The sequence below is a fragment of the Sesamum indicum genome, linkage group LG5 (assembly GCF_026168435.1).
Source record: "Sesamum indicum cultivar Baizhima isolate 11 linkage group LG5, ASM2616843v1, whole genome shotgun sequence".
Classification (NCBI taxonomy): domain Eukaryota; kingdom Viridiplantae; phylum Streptophyta; class Magnoliopsida; order Lamiales; family Pedaliaceae; genus Sesamum; species Sesamum indicum.
The window spans coordinates 3,715,629-3,735,634 of NC_142661.1; the positions used below are offsets into that span (position 1 = coordinate 3,715,629).

General features: G+C 35.0%; 2 protein-coding genes and 1 long non-coding RNA gene across 4 annotated transcripts; 2 read left to right on the forward strand and 1 right to left on the reverse strand.

Annotated features, from left to right (window-relative positions):
* The first annotated feature begins 2,743 nt into the window (after positions 1-2,743).
* On the forward strand, positions 2,744-6,411 carry LOC105162490 (actin). 2 transcript variants are annotated; one of them, XM_011080519.3, is made up of 5 exons: positions 2,744-2,901; positions 3,943-4,015; positions 4,152-4,545; positions 5,199-5,812; positions 6,112-6,411. In XM_011080519.3, the coding sequence occupies exons 2-5, from the start codon at positions 3,956-3,958 to the stop codon at positions 6,175-6,177; spliced, it is 1,134 nt and encodes a 377-aa protein (XP_011078821.1). In that variant the 5' UTR covers positions 2,744-2,901; positions 3,943-3,955; the 3' UTR covers positions 6,178-6,411. The 2 variants fall into 2 exon arrangements, with proteins under 2 accessions (XP_011078821.1, XP_011078822.1); XM_011080520.3 differs by lacking the exon at positions 2,744-2,901 and adding an exon at positions 2,921-3,023.
* Positions 6,412-7,399: 988 nt separating this feature from the next.
* Positions 7,400-12,248, reverse strand: LOC105162489 (putative protein phosphatase 2C 43). The gene is made up of 5 exons (XM_011080518.3): positions 11,781-12,248; positions 10,631-11,027; positions 9,139-9,503; positions 7,863-8,099; positions 7,400-7,777 (listed from the first exon to the last, which is right to left on the reverse strand). The coding sequence occupies exons 2-5, from the start codon at positions 10,932-10,934 to the stop codon at positions 7,541-7,543; spliced, it is 1,143 nt and encodes a 380-aa protein (XP_011078820.1). The 5' UTR covers positions 10,935-11,027; positions 11,781-12,248; the 3' UTR covers positions 7,400-7,540.
* A 3,694-nt stretch (positions 12,249-15,942) lies between these two features.
* Positions 15,943-17,606, forward strand: LOC148788024 (uncharacterized). The gene is made up of 3 exons (XR_016065589.1): positions 15,943-16,008; positions 16,522-16,588; positions 17,352-17,606. It is a non-coding gene; the product is annotated as an uncharacterized LOC148788024 (long non-coding RNA).
* Positions 17,607-20,006: the final 2,400 nt, after the last annotated feature.

Genomic DNA, 20,006 nt, shown 5'->3' on the forward strand with positions numbered 1-20,006 from the left:
AAATGACAATGAGCTCCACTGAGATCTGTCATAACTATGAATAATCCCCTTATTGTTTGAAAAATTATAAATGCCCCCTCATGTTTAATAAAATTATGTAATCGTTGGATGGATGTATAAAATTAAAAACTTATAAAAAGAAGACAAATGGGGTGGATGAAAAAATAAATTAAAAATAAATAAAATTATAATTTTTAACCCACAAGGCAATTTTGATCAGTTTAGCATAAAAAATAAAATGAAACCTAACGGATTGGACTAATTGTTAGACAACCATTAAAATCAAGGGGGTATTGATAATTTTTCAAACAATAAGGGGATATTTTATTATATCAAACTTCATGAGAGGTTATTATAATTTACCCGAGAAACAAATACAAAAAGAACTTAAAAAAAATATTAAAAAAATAAACAAAAAGTATTAATGAGTTAATACACTAAAATTTTAAAATCAGAACAATAAAAAATAAAAAAAAAATAAAGTTTCAAAATTATAGAAAATCTACTAGAATAATCAACTTAAAAGAATAAAATAAAAATTATATGTGCTAAAAGAAAAAAATGGCCAATAGAACCAATCCCAGATCTAGGTGGTCCTAAGCCATTGGGTTAAGTCAATCTTGAATATCAATACTTGAGACCGGCCTAATCTCAAAAAAACCTGAATCAAATCAATCTATTTTTTTTATTTGACAATTCGATCGGGCCAATCTGACCCAACTCCATTTATATAATCATGATATGTTGTCAATGTTGGAAGCAATCTGATTTAATTTGAAATTGTTAATTTTCAATCTTTTTATGAGAATGCTACATTGTTTGTTATCGAATATTGCCATTAAATTTTATTTGATCAAGTTTTACAAATGTGCACTTCCATCAAGGCTTCATGTCTTCTCTATTGTGCTATTTTCCTTGCAAGCTTTTTCGTTTGCTCCTGATTCAGGTCGCTTATACGGGTTGGTTTATGACCTTTTATGGTTGTAGGTCGGGTTACGCGTGATCCAAAGCTTCTTGAGATGTGGATCTTGAGAATAAGAAGTACGTTGGGCTTGTTCGAAAGTCCCCAACTAAGTTAGAATAAGTGAGATCGAAACTGGAAGGCTTGAATGCAATGGAAAGAACATTAAATGAAACATACCATAAATGCTCATGATTAGTCGTATTTATAGATTTCAATACCCATATTAGGTAGTTCCACGTGGCAACATCTGAAAAAATTACTGCCAAAAGATCCAACGGTTGATAATTCAATTCTCAACCCGCTAATAGTTGCGCGGATTTTGTGCCGTTTTTGTTATTTGTATGCATTCAAGGGGCGTTTCCATTATTATGTTCAAAAGGGGTTATTACCCCTATCAGCTCCATTGCTTAGTTAGGGCATGTTTACATCTTGGATTAATGTGGATTGGACTAAAATTAGTAGTAAGAGATGGGATTGGGGTGTCCCACCTCTTGAAATGGTATGGGGCTTGGTGGATAGTCATTAATATACCTTCTAAGCACATGATGATATAACTCTTTGGGAGAGTTTTTCAATACTATTTAAATAAACATACTGAATTGTACAAGAAATATGTGTTTCTCACTAGGTTTAATGGGAAGACTCAAGGATGCCATCTACGCCATATATACTCATCAAACTCTTTATAGCTGCCATGAATTAATGTCTAAATAATTATAGGCGGCTATAGTTATTTTTTTTAATTTTGTACAATTATATAGTTACGCGTAATTTGTACATCTCAGGGTTGGGAGATTGTAATTTTTGTCAAGTTGACTTATTAGATTTGTAATATTTACTATTGATATGGAGATTGACTAATTATGTTATTTATAAATATTATCCTTGTAATTAACGTAATGAAATGAATTGGAATCCAAGTTTGAATGATTTAAAACAGTGGAATATCCAAATCTTACAGAACAAGATACGGTTGCAATTCTCAAATTAAGAGATTGAAAGATGAAATGGCAATAATTAGTATATCTTCTCTACAATATTTTTACATCAAAACAAGTTATTGGAAACTTTAATTCTACTCATTTATGTATATTATATAGTCAACTATTTATGTGGAAGTAGTTTAAAAGAAAAGGTAGGGGCACATGATTTGGCAAGTGTTGCTGAGTAGACAGTGCCCCACATTTCCGTAAACCCACGTAGGGTTTTATCATTGCCCATCCACCTACCCACCCACCACCCACCCACTAACCCCGCACGAACTATTATTTAATTATAAAAAGAAAAAACATTAAATATTTCCTTTTCCTATTGATATGTCTGTTTTGCCCTTAAGTGTGTACTCTTGGACAAACCATGTCCCTTGTGTCATTCTGGAATTTTTAATTATATTTTTGTCTGATATTAATATTACTGGTTATATAAAAAAAGGAAATGATGTGGATGAGAAAAGAAGATGGACCAAATTGAGTAGATAACATTCTTCATTTTTCTTGTCATGAGAACTCGACTCAACTTATATATATATATATATTGTGAAAATACAAAAGTCCCAAATTGACCTCCGAAGATGCATCAGGACATATGGGGGAGTGAGGGCCAAATATGTCCTCACAGCACGACTGCACATAAGGCACAAGCCAGCCAGCTAAATCTGCCAGGAACGTGATGCTGTCATGGGCCCCACACACCACGGGGTTGCTAATCATGACAACATCAACGGCTGTGATCTTGTAATCTATGAATTTGAGGTGCATTTAAGCTGAATTTCATCTGAGGCTGAGCTTCATTTCCGCTTCTTTAAACACGAGGGCGGTACCTCAGACAAAAGGAAAAACAGAGGTCTCTTTAGAGAGAGAGAGTGGGACTGAGAGAGAAAGAGAGTTGAACACCAGAGTAGAAAAACAGAGAGACCCATTTCCTACGAAGCCTCAAAGGTACGATCTTAGTCATCAAACATTTCTACGCATTCACTAAAGACTCGGTTTCTGTGTTCAGTTTTTTTTGGAGGATAGATTTAGTCTTGTATCTCCATTTTGAAGAGAAAAGACTGGATCGTGTAATGTCTCTGTCATTTACCGGTTCTGATTCTCTTGATCTGTGGAAAGAATTGTTTCTTGTTTGGTTTTTGTTGTGAGATCTGTTTGTTTCTGCTTCTTCTGATTCTGGATTCATGGATCTGCGAATGAGTTTTCTGAATTATTGGTGGAGGGTTTATGTTCTGTTGTACCCAAGTTATTTTGGGATTTCAAGATTACTTAAGAATTTTTACAGACTTTTTTTAGGGCTGTTAATGATTTAGAGGTGAAACACGGATACAGTGACTTGCTTTTGTTTGATTAATTACATCTCCCTGTGATTTCTGATGTTAATCATATTGAAATTTCCGAGATTTGGGTGTTTAAGTTCTAAAATTGAAACAACAACCAAACTCAATTAGGAATTATTGACTCTGACCAAAGATGTATGTAAACTTCTAGGAGTGAGGAAGAATTTTCACCGGTGTCTTTGTTTTTCTGCTTTTGTGCTTAAAGGTCGTTTTTCTGAACTGATCTGCGAAGCATATGGAAAAATTCCTTAACTTGTTTGTAATGATTGGAAATATTCGAGAGGTAGCCCGTTTCAGTTTCTGAATATTGAAGTCAGTTATTATTTCTATGGGGAGAACAATAATGAGATTTAGCAGCAATATGATGAGATTCCTTTTGCACGGGGTCATTGGTTAAATTTTCTTTTTGTGGAAAATTTGTAATGCCGGTGGTGCCAATGTACCTTCCTGGATTGATTCTGCATGACAAGTATGTAGTCAGTCTTCATAGCAATCTGATTTGATTTGTCATTGTTAGTTTCCTATTATTTTCTGAGGGTGACACATTGTTGTTCATGAACAATTATTTTGACTTCAGATGCCGTAGATGCTTTATGAAATTGCCTTTGTAGTTTCTGCTGAAAACTGAAGATCATTGTTTTCTCTCCAGATCACATTAAGAGATGGCAGATGCTGAGGATATTCAGCCTCTTGTTTGCGACAATGGAACCGGAATGGTCAAGGTAAAATATCTTCCAATTCTTTGTAAAACTCATTATTGTACCTGTAATGATTGTAATTCAACTGCTTGTCGAAATGAGAGTTTTCATCACTTTTATAAGTTTAGAGGCTTAACTTTATGTCATCTGGAATTTTCAGGCTGGATTTGCTGGAGATGATGCTCCAAGAGCTGTCTTTCCCAGCATAGTGGGGCGCCCTCGTCACACTGGTGTGATGGTTGGCATGGGACAAAAGGATGCTTATGTTGGTGATGAGGCTCAATCCAAGAGAGGTATTTTGACACTGAAGTACCCAATTGAGCATGGAATTGTCAGCAATTGGGATGATATGGAGAAAATATGGCATCACACATTCTACAATGAACTTCGTGTGGCTCCAGAAGAGCACCCAATTCTGTTGACAGAAGCTCCTCTCAACCCCAAGGCTAACCGTGAAAAAATGACTCAAATCATGTTTGAGACATTTAACGCCCCTGCCATGTATGTTGCAATTCAGGCTGTTCTCTCACTTTACGCCAGTGGTCGTACAACCGGTAAGGAAACACTAGACTATTTTATTTCATCATTTTTGTATTTACTTATGCAGGAAATCACTGAGGGTCCCTTCTTTTCTTTGACACTGCTTTAACAATGATGCTACATGATGTTAGATAAGAGCAACCAGTTGTTTGTCATAAACAAAGAAAAGGACGTGTTTTTGACCTGTATAAAATATAAACGCTATTCAATGTCACTGCTAAGACAAAAATCTTTAATCAGAAGTTAAACTATGTCTTGAAAATATCAGCTGAAATTTACCTCATTTTATGTGCATACTGCAGAATAGATTTTGATATGATTGATTGCCCATAGGTACTTTACTAGTGATTGCCATGGCAGAGCACTGATGCTAGTCTCTCATATTGTTTTTTGTTTCTTGATGGGAAAACATGACCGTATAATCAAAAGCCTTTGGCAATTCATGTAATGATTAATGGAGTAACTGTAACTATATTGTGGCTTGAATATTAACCAAATATCATGATTGCATTCCATGCTCTAGAAACTGCCATTAGCCTAAGCACCAGCAGCAGATGATGTAACTTATTCTTGGAATTGCACAAGAAGCTTGTACTCTCTGCTGTAATATTCAGAGGACTAAGATCCTATGTCAAATTACTTGTCTGCTTCTTCTCTTTGTTGGTAGGTATTGTTCTTGACTCTGGGGATGGTGTCAGCCACACAGTTCCCATCTACGAAGGTTATGCACTCCCCCACGCTATCCTTCGTCTCGACCTGGCTGGGCGTGATCTCACTGACCACCTCATGAAGATATTGACTGAGCGAGGCTACTCATTCACTACAACTGCTGAGCGGGAAATTGTGAGGGACATAAAGGAGAAGCTGTCTTACATTGCTCTTGATTATGAGCAAGAGCTGGAAACTGCAAAAACCAGCTCTGCAGTGGAGAAGAACTATGAACTGCCCGACGGACAGGTGATCACTATTGGCGCTGAAAGATTCCGCTGTCCTGAGGTTCTCTTCCAGCCATCAATGATCGGGATGGAAGCTGCTGGAATTCATGAAACCACCTATAATTCTATCATGAAGTGTGATGTCGATATCAGGAAGGATCTTTACGGCAATATTGTTCTCAGTGGTGGCTCAACCATGTTCCCCGGTATTGCTGACAGGATGAGCAAGGAGATCACAGCTCTGGCACCAAGCAGCATGAAGATTAAGGTGGTGGCTCCTCCCGAGAGGAAATACAGTGTCTGGATTGGAGGTTCCATTTTGGCCTCTCTCAGCACATTCCAGCAGGTACATTTAATTTTGTCAAGAAACTCTATAGTCTTTTGTCTACACCTCCAAGAACAAAGCTTAAATTAGGATACACATTTGGTTGGTGTAATGTGTGAAGCTGGTGGCTTTTATAAAATGAATGATTAAGGTCAAAACTATCACTGAGCAATAGTTTTAAGTTTGATTATTCCAAAGATAAGGCATGCAGCCAAATAATTTGGGTAGCCTGGAATGACTATTGAGATTGAAGGGAAAGAGAATCTGTTGGGTAGACTCAAGAATTTCTGCTGATTGATTATTTTCGCATTTAACTGCAGATGTGGATAGCTAAGGCAGAGTACGATGAATCTGGGCCATCGATTGTTCACAGGAAATGCTTCTAAGTCAAGACTTGCCTAAAAGGGTGAGTGAAGAGATTTATGCAGATCATATGATTGTGGAGGATGCTGTTTCTCATTTGCTTTTTTTTGGTACTTTCTTCTTTCTGCTCGTTGGGTCTTTCACTTTTAAAGATTTGCGACATTGGACAAGGAAACAGTATTCATTTTTCCCATTTATTTTAATTTGTAGTAAGAGTTGTGTATTTTACATGGTGTTATGATTTGAGTTTTGATGAAGGCTACTTGTGACTTGTATGTTAGAAGTTCTATAGCTTGTTTGAGTCCATAATTACATAGATTTAGTTAATAATAGTATGGATTTGCACCACTAGATTAAAATCATGTGAAGTTTATGCCACGTCTCCTTGCTCGAAGCATTTGACAGTTGAAACAATGTTTTTCTTCTTGGGTTTTTTCTGAGTTTGTGAAACTGTTAGAAACATCGATAAAACCTCCAACTCAATGAACAAATGGGTTCTACAGAATCGGATATTGTATGGAATTATATGTCAAAGAAACCACAATGGTACTGCCTACAGACATTTGGGGTAGAGTCTCACAAAATCTTGAATTATTTAAGAAAAATCAGGAAAGCTACAAGATTTGTGTTAGGCATAGGCAGAGTCCTCTGGAGAACTGTCCGCGCAATGTGTAACCACCAGTTTGAAACATGTGATCATACGTTTTTCCTTTGTCCATTCGGTATTCAATCTTGGTGGCTGTCCGCGAGTTTGCGATCATACTTTTTTCCATTGTCCATTTGCAATTCAATCTTGGTGGCTCCGAACGAAGCTTAATGTGAATCTCGCGGGAAACATCTCCGTTTCACAGTAGTCCTCTCAAATTCTTGATCCAAAAAGTTCTGAATCAAGAAGAATTCATTATTTTTTGCCATTATGAATGTTGAGGCTATCTGGAAATCAAGGAATTCTAATGTTTATAAGAAGCAATGCATTCGTCTCCAGTAGGATGTTAGATTGATCAACCTAGTATTGGGTCACACAATTCATCGGTTGAATCTTTGAATCAGACAATTTTCATTAAAAAAAAAAAAGGCAGTTTTTTTGGCTCAATCGGCCTGTTTTGTGGCCCGATCGATGGTTGAAGCTTCCTGCTGGACTGGGTTTTGAAACACTGATCTTCATCATCTCCATCCAATTTGGTGGGCATACATCCCACATCCGGTGTAAGTTACATATGCCAACACAGTTGTGGAACTACGAGGTTGTCAGAAAATAAACGGAAATATTAGCATAAACTAATTGGCTGTGTACAGAATTTGATAAATTCAGATAAAAAGTATCAAAGTTAAGGATACAAAACATGGCTCAAAATTGGCTACACTGGACCTTCTTTCAAGCGTAATCTACGAAAAATTAAAATTTGATGGTCCAGCGGTATCCACAAATCCTCGTACGGATATTTCAGGTGTAGAGGTTTTATCATCCAACATTCCATGATCTATGTAGACAACGACAACAGTAATATCATCATGAACATGTCTCCTCACCCCCGAATCAAGTTTCTTTATTTCAGTATATGGTATCTGTCTTGTCTTGGCCGCTTTCATCATGGCTGATACTAGAAGTCTTTTAGCTATGCCCTGCTATGCAAGGAAAAAACATAAACAGAATTGCATACGATAAACAATGTTAAGCAAGAGAACGAGAATACAGCCTAGGACGCACCACTCTTGGGTTGTTGTGAACTATCTCAACAGCCTCTTGATTTGTCAAGTGTTCCCAAAGACCATCAGATGCAAAAATGAGGAATTTGTCATTTGCTTCTAAGTCTCTGGTGCATATGGCTGGATCAGATCTTAAAACTGGTTGACGAATAGGTTCAGGAAGGTGAAATCTAGGAAAAGATGGATCAAGAGCGAATTCCGGCCTCTTTAGGTAAGCATCACCTATGGATCTAGATACCTGGAAATCACGATTTAAGTATAAACAGTACAGAAGAGATAAAACATTTGGAAATGGATTGTTCAGATGTAAGGTAAAGCAAATACTTAAAGTTTATCAGGAGCCACACACAGCACCATTACCATAATGTTTCGAGGTTAACGAAGCATGAAAACTTCTTAAAAACCTAAACATAAATTGCACAGAGCATCAAACTAAAGAACAAGTGACTGATACAAAAATGCAGCTTTAAACAAGTTGGGGAAGAAGTATGCTCGTTTTTTCTTGAGGATTTATCAGAATGATGATGATCCAAGGAGTTAACAATAAGAAAAAGCACACAGAAATTCTCATTCGGGAAAGGAAAAAAGACCATAAGCTCTCTGCTGCTGAGGGAGTAAACCAGAGTTCCAGTATTACAAGGAATTGCACTATTTGCTGCATGGAGAGCTAAGCCAACATGCAGCAGCAAAATCTTCATCAATATCCAACAAGAGAAAGATTGCTTTTTACAAAAGACCTGATGAAGCACTAAACCAGAGACTTTGTTCACGTTGTTCTCGTACTTCCAGAGATTAAACCACAGGGAATAGCCTACCAAAATTGGCTTATGCCAAAAAGGAAGCGTAGAAACCCAAAAAAAAAAAAGGATGAAAAAAAAGGAGAACAAAGGGAAGAACTAAAGAACCATTTTATATGTAACCAACACAATCATGGCGAAACAGAAAAAGTTCTCAATTGGACAAAGACATCAGCTATATGCAAAACACAACATTTTTTTATAAGATGCGGTAGTTTGATCACTGAGCAGTATGTGCATCAAATAATTAATCAACAACCATAAAAGGTGATGTTTTTAGATTTAGGCCTCCTATTTGTGTACTACAGTGAGTCCAGCTACCAAATGTATTTTATGCAAGAAATAAATTTCTGGTCGAGGAGCAAGTTTAAGTTAAGATATATGCAATATTTCAAGTGTGAGCTTTGAATTACGTGGAGGAAATGTAAAGGGATATAGGTCAAAACACAGATTATCAGAAACATTTTGCAGTTGGCAAACCTGTATAATGCCTTTGATGCGCCAAACCCCTTGCTTCAAAACTAGGATTTGCGAATCTTCTGGATGTAAAGCCTTTAATTCTTTCCTAACCTCCTCCATGCTGGCATTGTGATCTTTGGTTAGCTGCTCAGCAATAATTTTTTTTGATTGGTCTAAATAACCAATTACAGCTCTAGAATCCCCTAGATTAGCAATATATAATGTCCTTTTCCAGATAATTCCAACCAGACAACAAGACCCAATTGCAGCTATTACTGGTCTAATTTCGTAAGCTCTCCTAACAAGAGTTAGAAAACCATTTTCTGTTTCAGATAATGCATTTCTGAGAATATCTTCAGACATTATCCCATTTTCTCGTGCAAGTCCTGTAAGAAAAGGAAGGGTCATGTTGTGCAACACCAAATTCATCAACAAATTGGAATAATAAAACTACAGATGCATCATGCAGACCAAAGTTCCTACAGTGTACAATAAGACTTGATCCATGCAGAGATGGAAAAGAGAAGCACAAAGACCTGTCAATACATAGATACAGACATACATACATATATAAATATGTAATATGCGCACACACACACACATCAAACATGTATATACATTTGTACTCGTGTTCATAAGTAACAAAAGGCAAGGAAGACAATGTTGACAATACGAATTAGTTGACACATCATGTCAGGCAAATTCAATAAACATCAAGGCCTTCAGGCCAACATATCCAACCCATCTCAATTGTCAAAACTTTTTCTCCCCAAAAATCTCAAGAAACTAGTTCTCCAGAAGCAAGACTACCATCCAACTGGGTTTTTCGTTTACTCCTTCATTACATTTTCTATGGCATCTCAGGCAGCATTGGAAACCGGAAAATCTCATAATACTGCAGAAATAATGTCCCAATTGTTACAAAAGTGAAGCAATCTGCAAATGATGGACTGAATAACCCAAATAACAATCACTTCCAACTAACTTGAAGAATTGACCCACCATCCCTTGAGGGCTTTTTTTTATTCCAACAACAGTTCAGATGTACGGCTAAAACATGATATTGATAACACAATTACAGGAAAGATTTTCATCATGATCACCACAACATTTGCGTATGTAGGGTTGTCCTTTTACTGCCACCTTATAATTATCAACTAGTCAACCTATAAATGCAGGGTGACAGTCATATCATGACTTATCGATACTATTTATGTACAATTTATATGGAACTACTTCTACATTTGTATATCATCATTCTAATGAGTCATAAGCCATTTTCTGAGAAACCAGCCATGGCAACTATATACCAGACTCAGGAAAAGAACATTATCATTCAGAATGTAAGAATCCCCGCATACAGGATAAAATGAAAACATAGCTGCTTTCTCTGGTATTATCTTCATTTCCCGGTTCAACAATCACATTCACAAAACACTTAGAGGAGAGCAACAATGATATGCACGGCAACTACAATTAAATGATAGGAAAGGGCATGGGAAACAAGCCTCACTAAGTAAGTGATGAAATAGGTGGTCACAGATGTATCTTGAGGCTTCAGGCCCACCATGGCCATCATAGACTCCGACAAAGGTGGCATGTCGACCAGTCTCTACCTGGCTCTGATCCTCAAGGACTTGATTTGCCTGGACCACTGCAAAAGAAAACTCGCCATGGGAATGTTTCTCAAGGTCTCTGGACCAGAGGAATACATCATCCTCACTTCCTAAACCCTCACAATCATCCTTGTTCATACGGGCATATTGACTTAAAGGGCGGAAGCATGAGGACACTGCTCTTCCCAGCCAAGAACACATCCCTCATCTCCCTCTAGTTCAGCACGAAGAAGGTTCTGAGGTCGATGCGGAAGAATAAACCCCACGAAACCAATTGTGTGCAATACACTGAAGCTGAATAAGACAACAGAAAGACAATCACGACTTCATGTTCATTAGAAAACTATAAATACTAAACTGTCAATTAAGTAAAGCTTGCTGCAAATTGGAGAAAGTAAGACCATATGGATCCAGTGAATCTAAGACAATATGCACTCGAACATTGAAGGTATTATAAAAATTCAAACACAGTGGCCTCAGAGTAAAAAGTTAATCAAGGCTAGAACTGATAATAAATATGCGAGGCACAAACTTGAAGACCAATGATCAAGGGGTTCAAATGAAAATAACAAGACACCAAAGACAGATTCTCAATAAGCATAAGAATCTTGAGATAAAGGTATTACAAAGAGGAGTGTTCAGTTTATCAACAAAATCTGTAGAAGATACAGCTGGTCATGAGTGCTGCGCATACAATTCAATTTTAATTGGCAGAGACAGGAGAAGGAAATAAAAAAGTACAGAAATGGTTGAAAGAAAAGGAATTGGCATTTTATTACTGAGATAAAAATCTTTCCTTTTAATTTCAATTTCCAAGACAAAGAAATCTGTAAAAACCAGAAAGAGAAAAGGAAACAAAAGAAAGGAAGCTGTGATCATTCAGAAATTGTAGATAGAACTAAGAAAGTGAAAAACATGCGTGCAACATAAGTTGTAATAATCACCATAATTGAAGAGAAATTAAACATAGACTTCTTCTCTTCCAGATTGTACGAGGGAGATATCAAGAATTAAGCAAAGAGTCAAAATTCAACTTGGACAACTTACCAAAACAGCAAATCTGCGCTACCGCATACAAGTATCTTGGAGATCAAGATATCAAGAACCCAGAAAATAATTGATCAATGCGCAGCAAAAACAACGGAAAAACTCCGTTTTCTCAGTAAAACAAAGAATAAGAAAAGAATATCCGGCAAGAAATTTAACAGATTATGTCGTGGAGAAGATATTTTTCTTCAGGAAAAATAGTGAAAAGATGGAACAAGATTTGCATAAGGGCGTTGAAAATTTTATGAAAAAAACAAAGATATTTTGCAACAGCGAACAAGAAGGAAGAGAAGACGAGAGAAAATGGATCTGGGCTCTTGAATTAGAATAAGGGAATTCATTGAGGTATTATACATTGTAGTTCTGTGGTGGTATGTATGTATGTATGTATGTACGTATAGATGTAGAGAGAGAAAGAAAGTGTGTGGACTTGCAGAAAGGGTTGTTGAATGAAGAGAGAAGAAAGGAAGGGAAAAAAGTTGACGAGGGCGGCTTCTCATTTCACTTTTATTAAATAAATAATTAAAAATACAGTTTATTAAATGATTTTTCTTTTTTCTTTTTTCCCTTAAAATCTATTTTGAGTTTGATTTCAATCAAAATCAATAATATCTATTTTTGTGGGTAATGATTGATAAGTGGAGTTGCTGATACCACTCATATATATAAATCTTATAATAATAATAATAATCATATTCTACAATAAAAATAAAAAAAATAATATCAATTTATCATACGATATCCCATAAATAATCATTAAGTTTCTACCAGAGTTTGTGTAATATTACTCTATCACGTCTCCTTCACGTACAAATTAATTCTTATTTTTTTAATGGTAAAAAATAATAATTAAAATTGGTGTGGAATGTGTAATGTGTAATGTAGATAGATGGTAGATGTGAAGAAAGTGAAAAATGTTGATTGATGATGCATTCATGTGAAGGCTGCTCTTCTTTTTGGTTACTATTGGCAAGCAACTTATGATACAATTTCATTAAAGCTCATAAAGTGCATACATTGTTTATACCCTAATTTACATCAATTTTTTTTTTTTATATTTGGTGTAATTTTAAATATTTATCGTAAATTAGTAATATTTTCCTAATTTTAACGTCTGTTTAATAATTAGTAATTAGATTATTATTCATTTTTAATAATGGACGAACAACAATACTTTAATAAATTACGAATTATAATTTTTATTTATTTTTACGCAAATGAATGAGGGAAGATGTGGTAGAGGTAATGTTGTTTTCAAGATCCACCAATTACACACACAACTCGTGACCATATTTTCTTTTTAGGATTGCAAAATGCAATTATTAATCATTTCATACCAACTTCTTCTTCCTCTTCTTCATAAATAAATACACATATACATACATATGTACGTACAACTCTTGAACTCGTAGTTTTTGTACGTGTGTATTTTACTGTAGAAAATGAAAAATTATAAATATCTCTATTAATTTTAATATCTGTTTAATAACGGGTTCATTTTATTAGCTTTCATTAAGTTTTTATTTAACTTTTGTGCTGAACTGACCAAAATACACTGTTGAATTAAAAATTATACAATTATATATATATACTTTCAAAATGTTTTTGAAAAAAACCAACAAGAATAAAATAGTAATGTCTACCTCACTGTCTATAGTTATATAATTATTTTTTATTTGAAGAGTATTTATAATTTTTCAAATAATCAATAGTATTTGTGATTATGTCAAATTTGTTGTGATTAAAGGATATTAAAGACAGAAAGATAATTGTTTAAGATGGATTTGGCAATTGAAGGGTCCATGTGCAATATCATTTTGGATTTAAGACAACAAACGTTGTATTATTATATTAGTTTTTGGATATATTTTGACAATATACGTAAAGTAGGTACATATCCGACAAATTGTCATATGGCAGCTGCAGACATTCAAATTCAGTCCACCTGAAACAAACAGAAATAAGGTCCCAAATGGTCTATACCTATATATATATATTAATTGAGAATTGTGATATTTTGGACCACGCATGATTATGACTCAAACTAAAAATACATTCAATGTTTACTAATTAAATCTCATCCAAAACCAATTGTCTTATTCAAATTTTTGCAACAAATGTAGTACTGCAAGGGCGCCCTAAATTAATGATTATTATTAATATTTGCTGTGTGATTAATGGGGTCGTGGCCACGAGCTGGCGAGCAGAAAGGGTGTTTAAGGAAGTGGCATTGGGGGCGGCGAGAAGGGAGGAAGATGACGGTAGAGAGATTTTTTGGTGGAAGAAGATGGCGGAACTAGGGGAGGGGTTTTGGTGGAAAAAGATGGTGGGGGCAGAGAGGGGTGACAGTGTTGGAGTGATTTTGTCGATTTTATATTTTATTCTTTATAGTAACTGCAAAAATGATTACAAAATAAAATTATCACGCAATAATTATTCAATACTTTCATACAACATAAATAAAATATATTAAATTATTATCTCACCAAATATTCCAATATTAATTATGAAATTTTCTAACCCCTTGATTCCATCAAATAAAGTAGATGATACCTAAAGAGGGTAAGCACTTCGTAACTTCTATAGGGAAACATGGGTTGGAATCCTATTGGGTCGAGCCACAGTAGGAGAGAACTAATATTTTCTTGTCACGTTAGAAGAAATATAATTTTTCGTTATAATTCATTATCATAGTTAAAAAATTAAAAATCGTACAAAATACTAATTAACCACTACTCCATAATGGCTATTAGTCGTTATTTTTATAAGCAACCCATGCATGTCATTTTCTAAGATATGATCACTCTATGCATATCCTATAAACAAGAAATCTTGCGAATTAACTAATTTCTATTGTGCGAACGCGTTTTGATTTAGGAGTGTGATGTTACATTTTAAACACAAGCTTAGAAGCTAAGGGTTTGAATTGAAATTTCTTTTGATCAAATAATTTTACATAAGAAGATTCTTCCAATATTAATTGTTTCATTTCATCACTCCCATCCCTTTTCTCCAAAGTCAAATAAGTTTGCCCTGATTGCGGATTTATTCCCATTAAAATTCAAAAGGTTAAGTTCATTAATTCAAGTAATCATCAATCCTGTTAGTTAAGACACAATTAGAAACCAAAAATATAGTATACTGTGTGTTTGTGTGTGTTGGATATTGGGTTGGGTTAGTGGGATTGTGACCAAATATGCATTATATTTGATATAGAGTTTGAGTCTTCCAAATACATGTTGAGATAATGACTCCTATGGGATAAAAACCCTATCTACGATAGAGTTTGTAGTATTCAAATTATATATTGGAATATGGACTTCTTTTAGAAATAGGGTTATGTACACTTATAAATATGGTACATGGTTGTGATCAAATTACAACACAGAAACACAAATGTGATAAAAAATGAGATGATCGCAATACTCTCTTCAATTCTCCCCCTCTCTTTCTCTTTACATTCTTCCTTGGAACCTCACCATAAATTCCTTGAATTTGTGGTGTGTAAATGTTACTCTAATAGTAATCCACCAAGGCGAGTAAAGCATGTTTCGCAGTGTGCACAAGATTTGGAGTAAGATCCAACATAGGGTAGATCTTGAAAATGTTTGTGGGGTGACTTCGAATCAACGAAAAAGATGATGCGTTCATGATCCATAAAAGCCATAGACTTGTAGACGATGCTGATCCTCATGCGTCAATCGATATGGTTTCGCTACTTAAGGTTAATTTGATCCATAATTATGTGCCTATATGATTAACATCTCTTTGCACATAATTGTGACGCCCAAAAATTATAATATATAATTGGGGGATCAATTGGTAAATTTTTATGAAACTTAGTTAATTAGTAAATAAATTATGGGCCATAATTGAATATAATAACACTTGAATGGATTAAATTGGAGTTCGTTATAATATTTTGGGACAATTTATATTAATTAAGAAAATTAGGAAGGACGTAAATGGTATTTTAAGAAAAGTTTAATTAAATAAATAAAATAATAATAATATTATATATATAAAAATAATATGTATATATATATATAAGTAGAGAGAGAGAGAGTTGAGAGTGGAGGTGGGGCCCAATTCTCACCGCCTCACTCCCTCTTTGCCTTTTTTTTTATTTTAGTTTGTATGTTGTTTTTAATATACACACAAACATATGCACATACAACACACACAGCAAATTGCAATTTTTTTGGCGAGAGAAGAAAAACAGACGGAGGTAAGAAAATTGCTATTTTAATTTTTATTAATTTGTGTAATTATATTATTTAATTAGTTCATTTATTAAATGTTGATTATATTAAGTGATATACTATTTAATCGGAGTACTTTATGATTTTAACTATTTAAATTAGTACCGACTTAAATACCAAAGCGGATATAAAAATGATATCGTTGGTTAATTAGATTATTAAATTTATTAGATTTGAATGTTGCTATAGCCAATTTATGTAATTCCATCGGAATGATTAACCAAATACGCAATTCTATGTATTATTGCTTAATTAAATTATATAATAGCGAGAAATTGGTAGAAAATTCATGGAAATATTCCAAAAATTATATTTAATAAATGGTATGTTAATAAAGAGGAAAAACAAAGATTTGTATTTCGATAGAAATGGAATATTAAAGAATTATTAGAAATTGTACAAATGATATTCAATATTATATTTTAAAGAAATTACGATATTCTCGATATATTAATTGTGTATGATATAACTTATTATAGGATACGGGGGTGAAGTAAAAGGACTGACAATTAGTGACAGAGTAGAAAGAAACGTTGTAAGGTCGAGGTAAGTAAATAATTAGTATTATCTATATATGCTTTTTGTATTTGTGGTTTTATTGTTATATGAATTTGTGGTTAATGTTGTCATTGATTTGTCTGAAATTATATAAGTGATGAATGATTTGATTAGATTGTCGATATTATGTGCGTGGAATGAGGAAATACGTTGAAATACTATGTGTGTTGTTTGATGTGTTGTGGGTGTCTGAGAATGAGAATGTAATGATATATTGTTTTACGTTACTAGTTGCTTACAAGAATGGTGATATGTGGAAATGAGGGAGTGGTGGAAATTGAATATAATTGTGGCGTGAATACCCCTTGACGTGTTGAAAATGCTATGTGCGAAAAGAAAGTGCTATGTGCGAAAAGAAAATGCTATGTGCGCAATGAAAAGAGCTTTGATGCGATGCTATGTGCGCAAAGAAAATTCTATGTGCGAAATGAAACAGCTATGTGCGAGATTGATGAGCCGGCTGTCAAGGGGGTTCACTTGAATTTATATAACGGTGAGATTGAGTTGGCGGGAAAAACACAATATCACCTTCTGGTAAGCAAACTAGAAAAAATGGAGTTTGGTTAGTTGTCTCATTATGAGATAGTCATGTGGTGTAATAAAGTTGATTATGTTGGAATTAAATTGATTGTATTCCACTCGTGTTGCTTCTTTATCTTGTTTGGGCTATGGTTGACATGCATATATAGATAGGACTGGTTATTTGCTTACTGAGTGGCAGGCTCATTCCCCTGCTGACATTTTCTTTCAGGAATAGACTTTGAGGTGTCTGACTGTTGAAGAATAGGTCCACGCGCTATATCCAGGCAGGTCGGGCCAGTATGCAGTTTTCTCCTCTTTGTCAGTTAGAGTACAAAGCACATTTTGTTTGTACAGAGAGAATATAAGCGTACAGATTACTTGTGACGAATCACCTTGTGGTGTGTGATATGTATATATATATAATGTTGTGGGTTGATAATACCTATTATGACGTTGGGGTTACGTATACACATGGATTAAATTATTATGTGCATTTATATATATAAACACAGGGATTACAATAAGTATGACGTTTAGGGTAGGTGTAGCCCTTGTAGCAAAGGGGGTGTTACATAATCGCTTAATTACATGCGAGATTTATTTATGAGATAATATATGAATTATCTATTTTTATTCTTCAATAGTGATATTAGAGCTATTGTGGCTTAGTCTCGCTAGAATTGCCTGACTGATCATGGAATTTTTTATGCTAGATTTTTTTTTGGCAAAATTCGTTTTAAATATGAAAGGAGAAAAATGCAAGCAACTCCCTTGTGATATCGCAATAAGTAAATTACCCTGTTATGAAAAAATAAATAGCGATTTACTTCCCTATATTTTTAAAATACAATAATTTATCTTCTTATGATTTTTAAAATGAAGCAAGGTAAATTGCTTCATTTTAAAAAGTATAAGGGGATAAATTGCTATATTTTTTTCATAGGGGGATAATGTGTTATTTTTCAATATCACGGGGGGTAAATTGTTATTTACCCTAATATGAAAGCATGGAGTTTTTCGTTGATTTTTTACTATATGTAGATCATGTGGTTAAATTGGATGAGTGGTTTGTGAGTAAAATCAAATTCTAGTTTTTAAATTTATTTTTTACCAGAAAAACGAACCTGATTCTGTATTTTTTTATCAAAATATTTTTCTACTATGTTGTAGAGTATGAAAAGAGGTTCGAAACGTTATATGAATCACCAGAAATGGTTTTATAATGAATGAGATATGAATTTTTAAAATTTTAGCTTGAAAACACACATTTGCTGTAATTTGGCCAACAAAGTCCCCAGAAAAGGTCGTTGGCACCGACTGCTGAGTCAGCACCGATTGAGCACTAACTTGGAGCGGGTCTTGTGCCAACATGCGAGCTGACTTGGCGTGGGTCTTGTGCCAACATGCGAGCTGTGCACCCGTTGTTTTGGAGACAACACATCCCCCCTTGATGTTTTTTGCTCCCTTGAACCTGACTTTTAACTCCTTTCATGGGGGATGCTTTACTTACCTTTTGAAAGGGATGCTCTTTTGGAGGTTTCGGTATTTGAGAAGGATGCCCCTCTAGGAAGCACTAATTTTTGAAAAGGATGCCCCTTTGGGGGGCGCTGATTTTTTAGAAGGGTGCCCTTCTTGGGTGGGGAGGGGGGGAGGAGGCATTGATTTTTTATAAGGATGGCCCTCTTGGGTGCACTAATTTTTATAAGGATGCCCCATTGGGGGGCATTTATTTTTTTGATAAGGATATCCCTCTGAGGGGAACTGATTTTTAAAAATGATCCATCTCATTATACATAAAATTTTTTAAGATTGTGTACGTTCCACGACAGAGTCAGGGGGCATCCTTCTCCATCCTCTAATTTGTAGGCCCCCCAACTTATATTTCCCATGACCTTGTATGATTCTTTCCAATTGAGGTCCAGTTTCCCCATTGGTTTCAGGGTACTGACCCTTCGCAAGACTAAATCTTCAACTTGGAACCCTCGTGCTTGTATCTTTCTATTATGGGTACTGATCACTATGTTCTTATATCGTTGTACGCGGATAAATGCTTTCTCCGTTAGTTCCTCAATTAGGTTTAGATTTTCTTTAAGAAGTTCTGTATTATTTTCTTCTAAAAAATGTAGAATCTTATAAGATGGCACTCCTAGTTCTACAGGAATGATGACTTTTGTTCCATATACCAAGGTGAAAGGACTCTCCCTTGTGGAATCCCTTAGGATTGTTTGATATGCCCACAAAATACTAATCAATTCTTCTGTCCAACTTCCTCCTGCTCGGTCAAACCTCCTTTAGATCTCCTATACTAATATGCGATTAGTGACCTCGAGCTGCTCATTAGCTTGAGGATGTGCCATTGAAGTAAATCTCTACTTGATGTGCAAACCCTTGCACCATTCCTGTATATTATGGCCTTGAAATTTTCTGACCATGGTCAGAGATTATCCCTTGAGGGAGCCCAGAGCGACAAATGATATTTTTCCATACAAACTTCATCACCTCGCCCTTAGTGATTCGAGCGAGGGGTTCCGCCTCAACTCATTTTGTGAAATCGTCGATAGCCACTAGGAGGAACTCTCTTTGACCAGGGGCAGCGTAAAGGACTCATTATGTCTATGCCTCATTCGGAGAAAATGCATGGTAACAGCATGGTGGTAAGAGGCTCTGTAGGTTGGCGTATAAGAGGGGAATGCCTTTGGCATAGTTCGCACTTGTTCAACTGTCATGCGTCCTATCTCATGGTGGATTAAAAATACCCGACTCGTAAAGCCTAGTTGGCCAGTATCCAAGTTCTAAACATGCATCCTACAATATCCATTGTGTATTTCTTTGAGTACCTGTAATTAAAACTCAAACTAAAAATATATACTATATATATATATAT

Coding starts and splice junctions, on each gene's coding strand:
- LOC105162490 (XM_011080519.3), top strand. CDS start 3,956: ATGGCAGATGCTGAGGATATTCAGCCTCTTGTTTGCGACAATGGAACC. Junction 4,016..4,151: donor ATGGAACCGGAATGGTCAAG/GTAAAATATCTT, acceptor TGGAATTTTCAG/GCTGGATTTGCTGGAGATGA. Junction 5,813..6,111: donor CTCTCAGCACATTCCAGCAG/GTACATTTAATT, acceptor ATTTAACTGCAG/ATGTGGATAGCTAAGGCAGA.
- LOC105162489 (XM_011080518.3), bottom strand. CDS start 10,934: ATGTGTTCTTGGCTGGGAAGAGCAGTGTCCTCATGCTTCCGCCCTTTA. Junction 9,504..10,630: donor CCTATTTCATCACTTACTTA/GTGAGGCTTGTT, acceptor CTTTTCTTACAG/GACTTGCACGAGAAAATGGG. Junction 8,100..9,138: donor GCATCAAAGGCATTATACAG/GTTTGCCAACTG, acceptor CGTGATTTCCAG/GTATCTAGATCCATAGGTGA.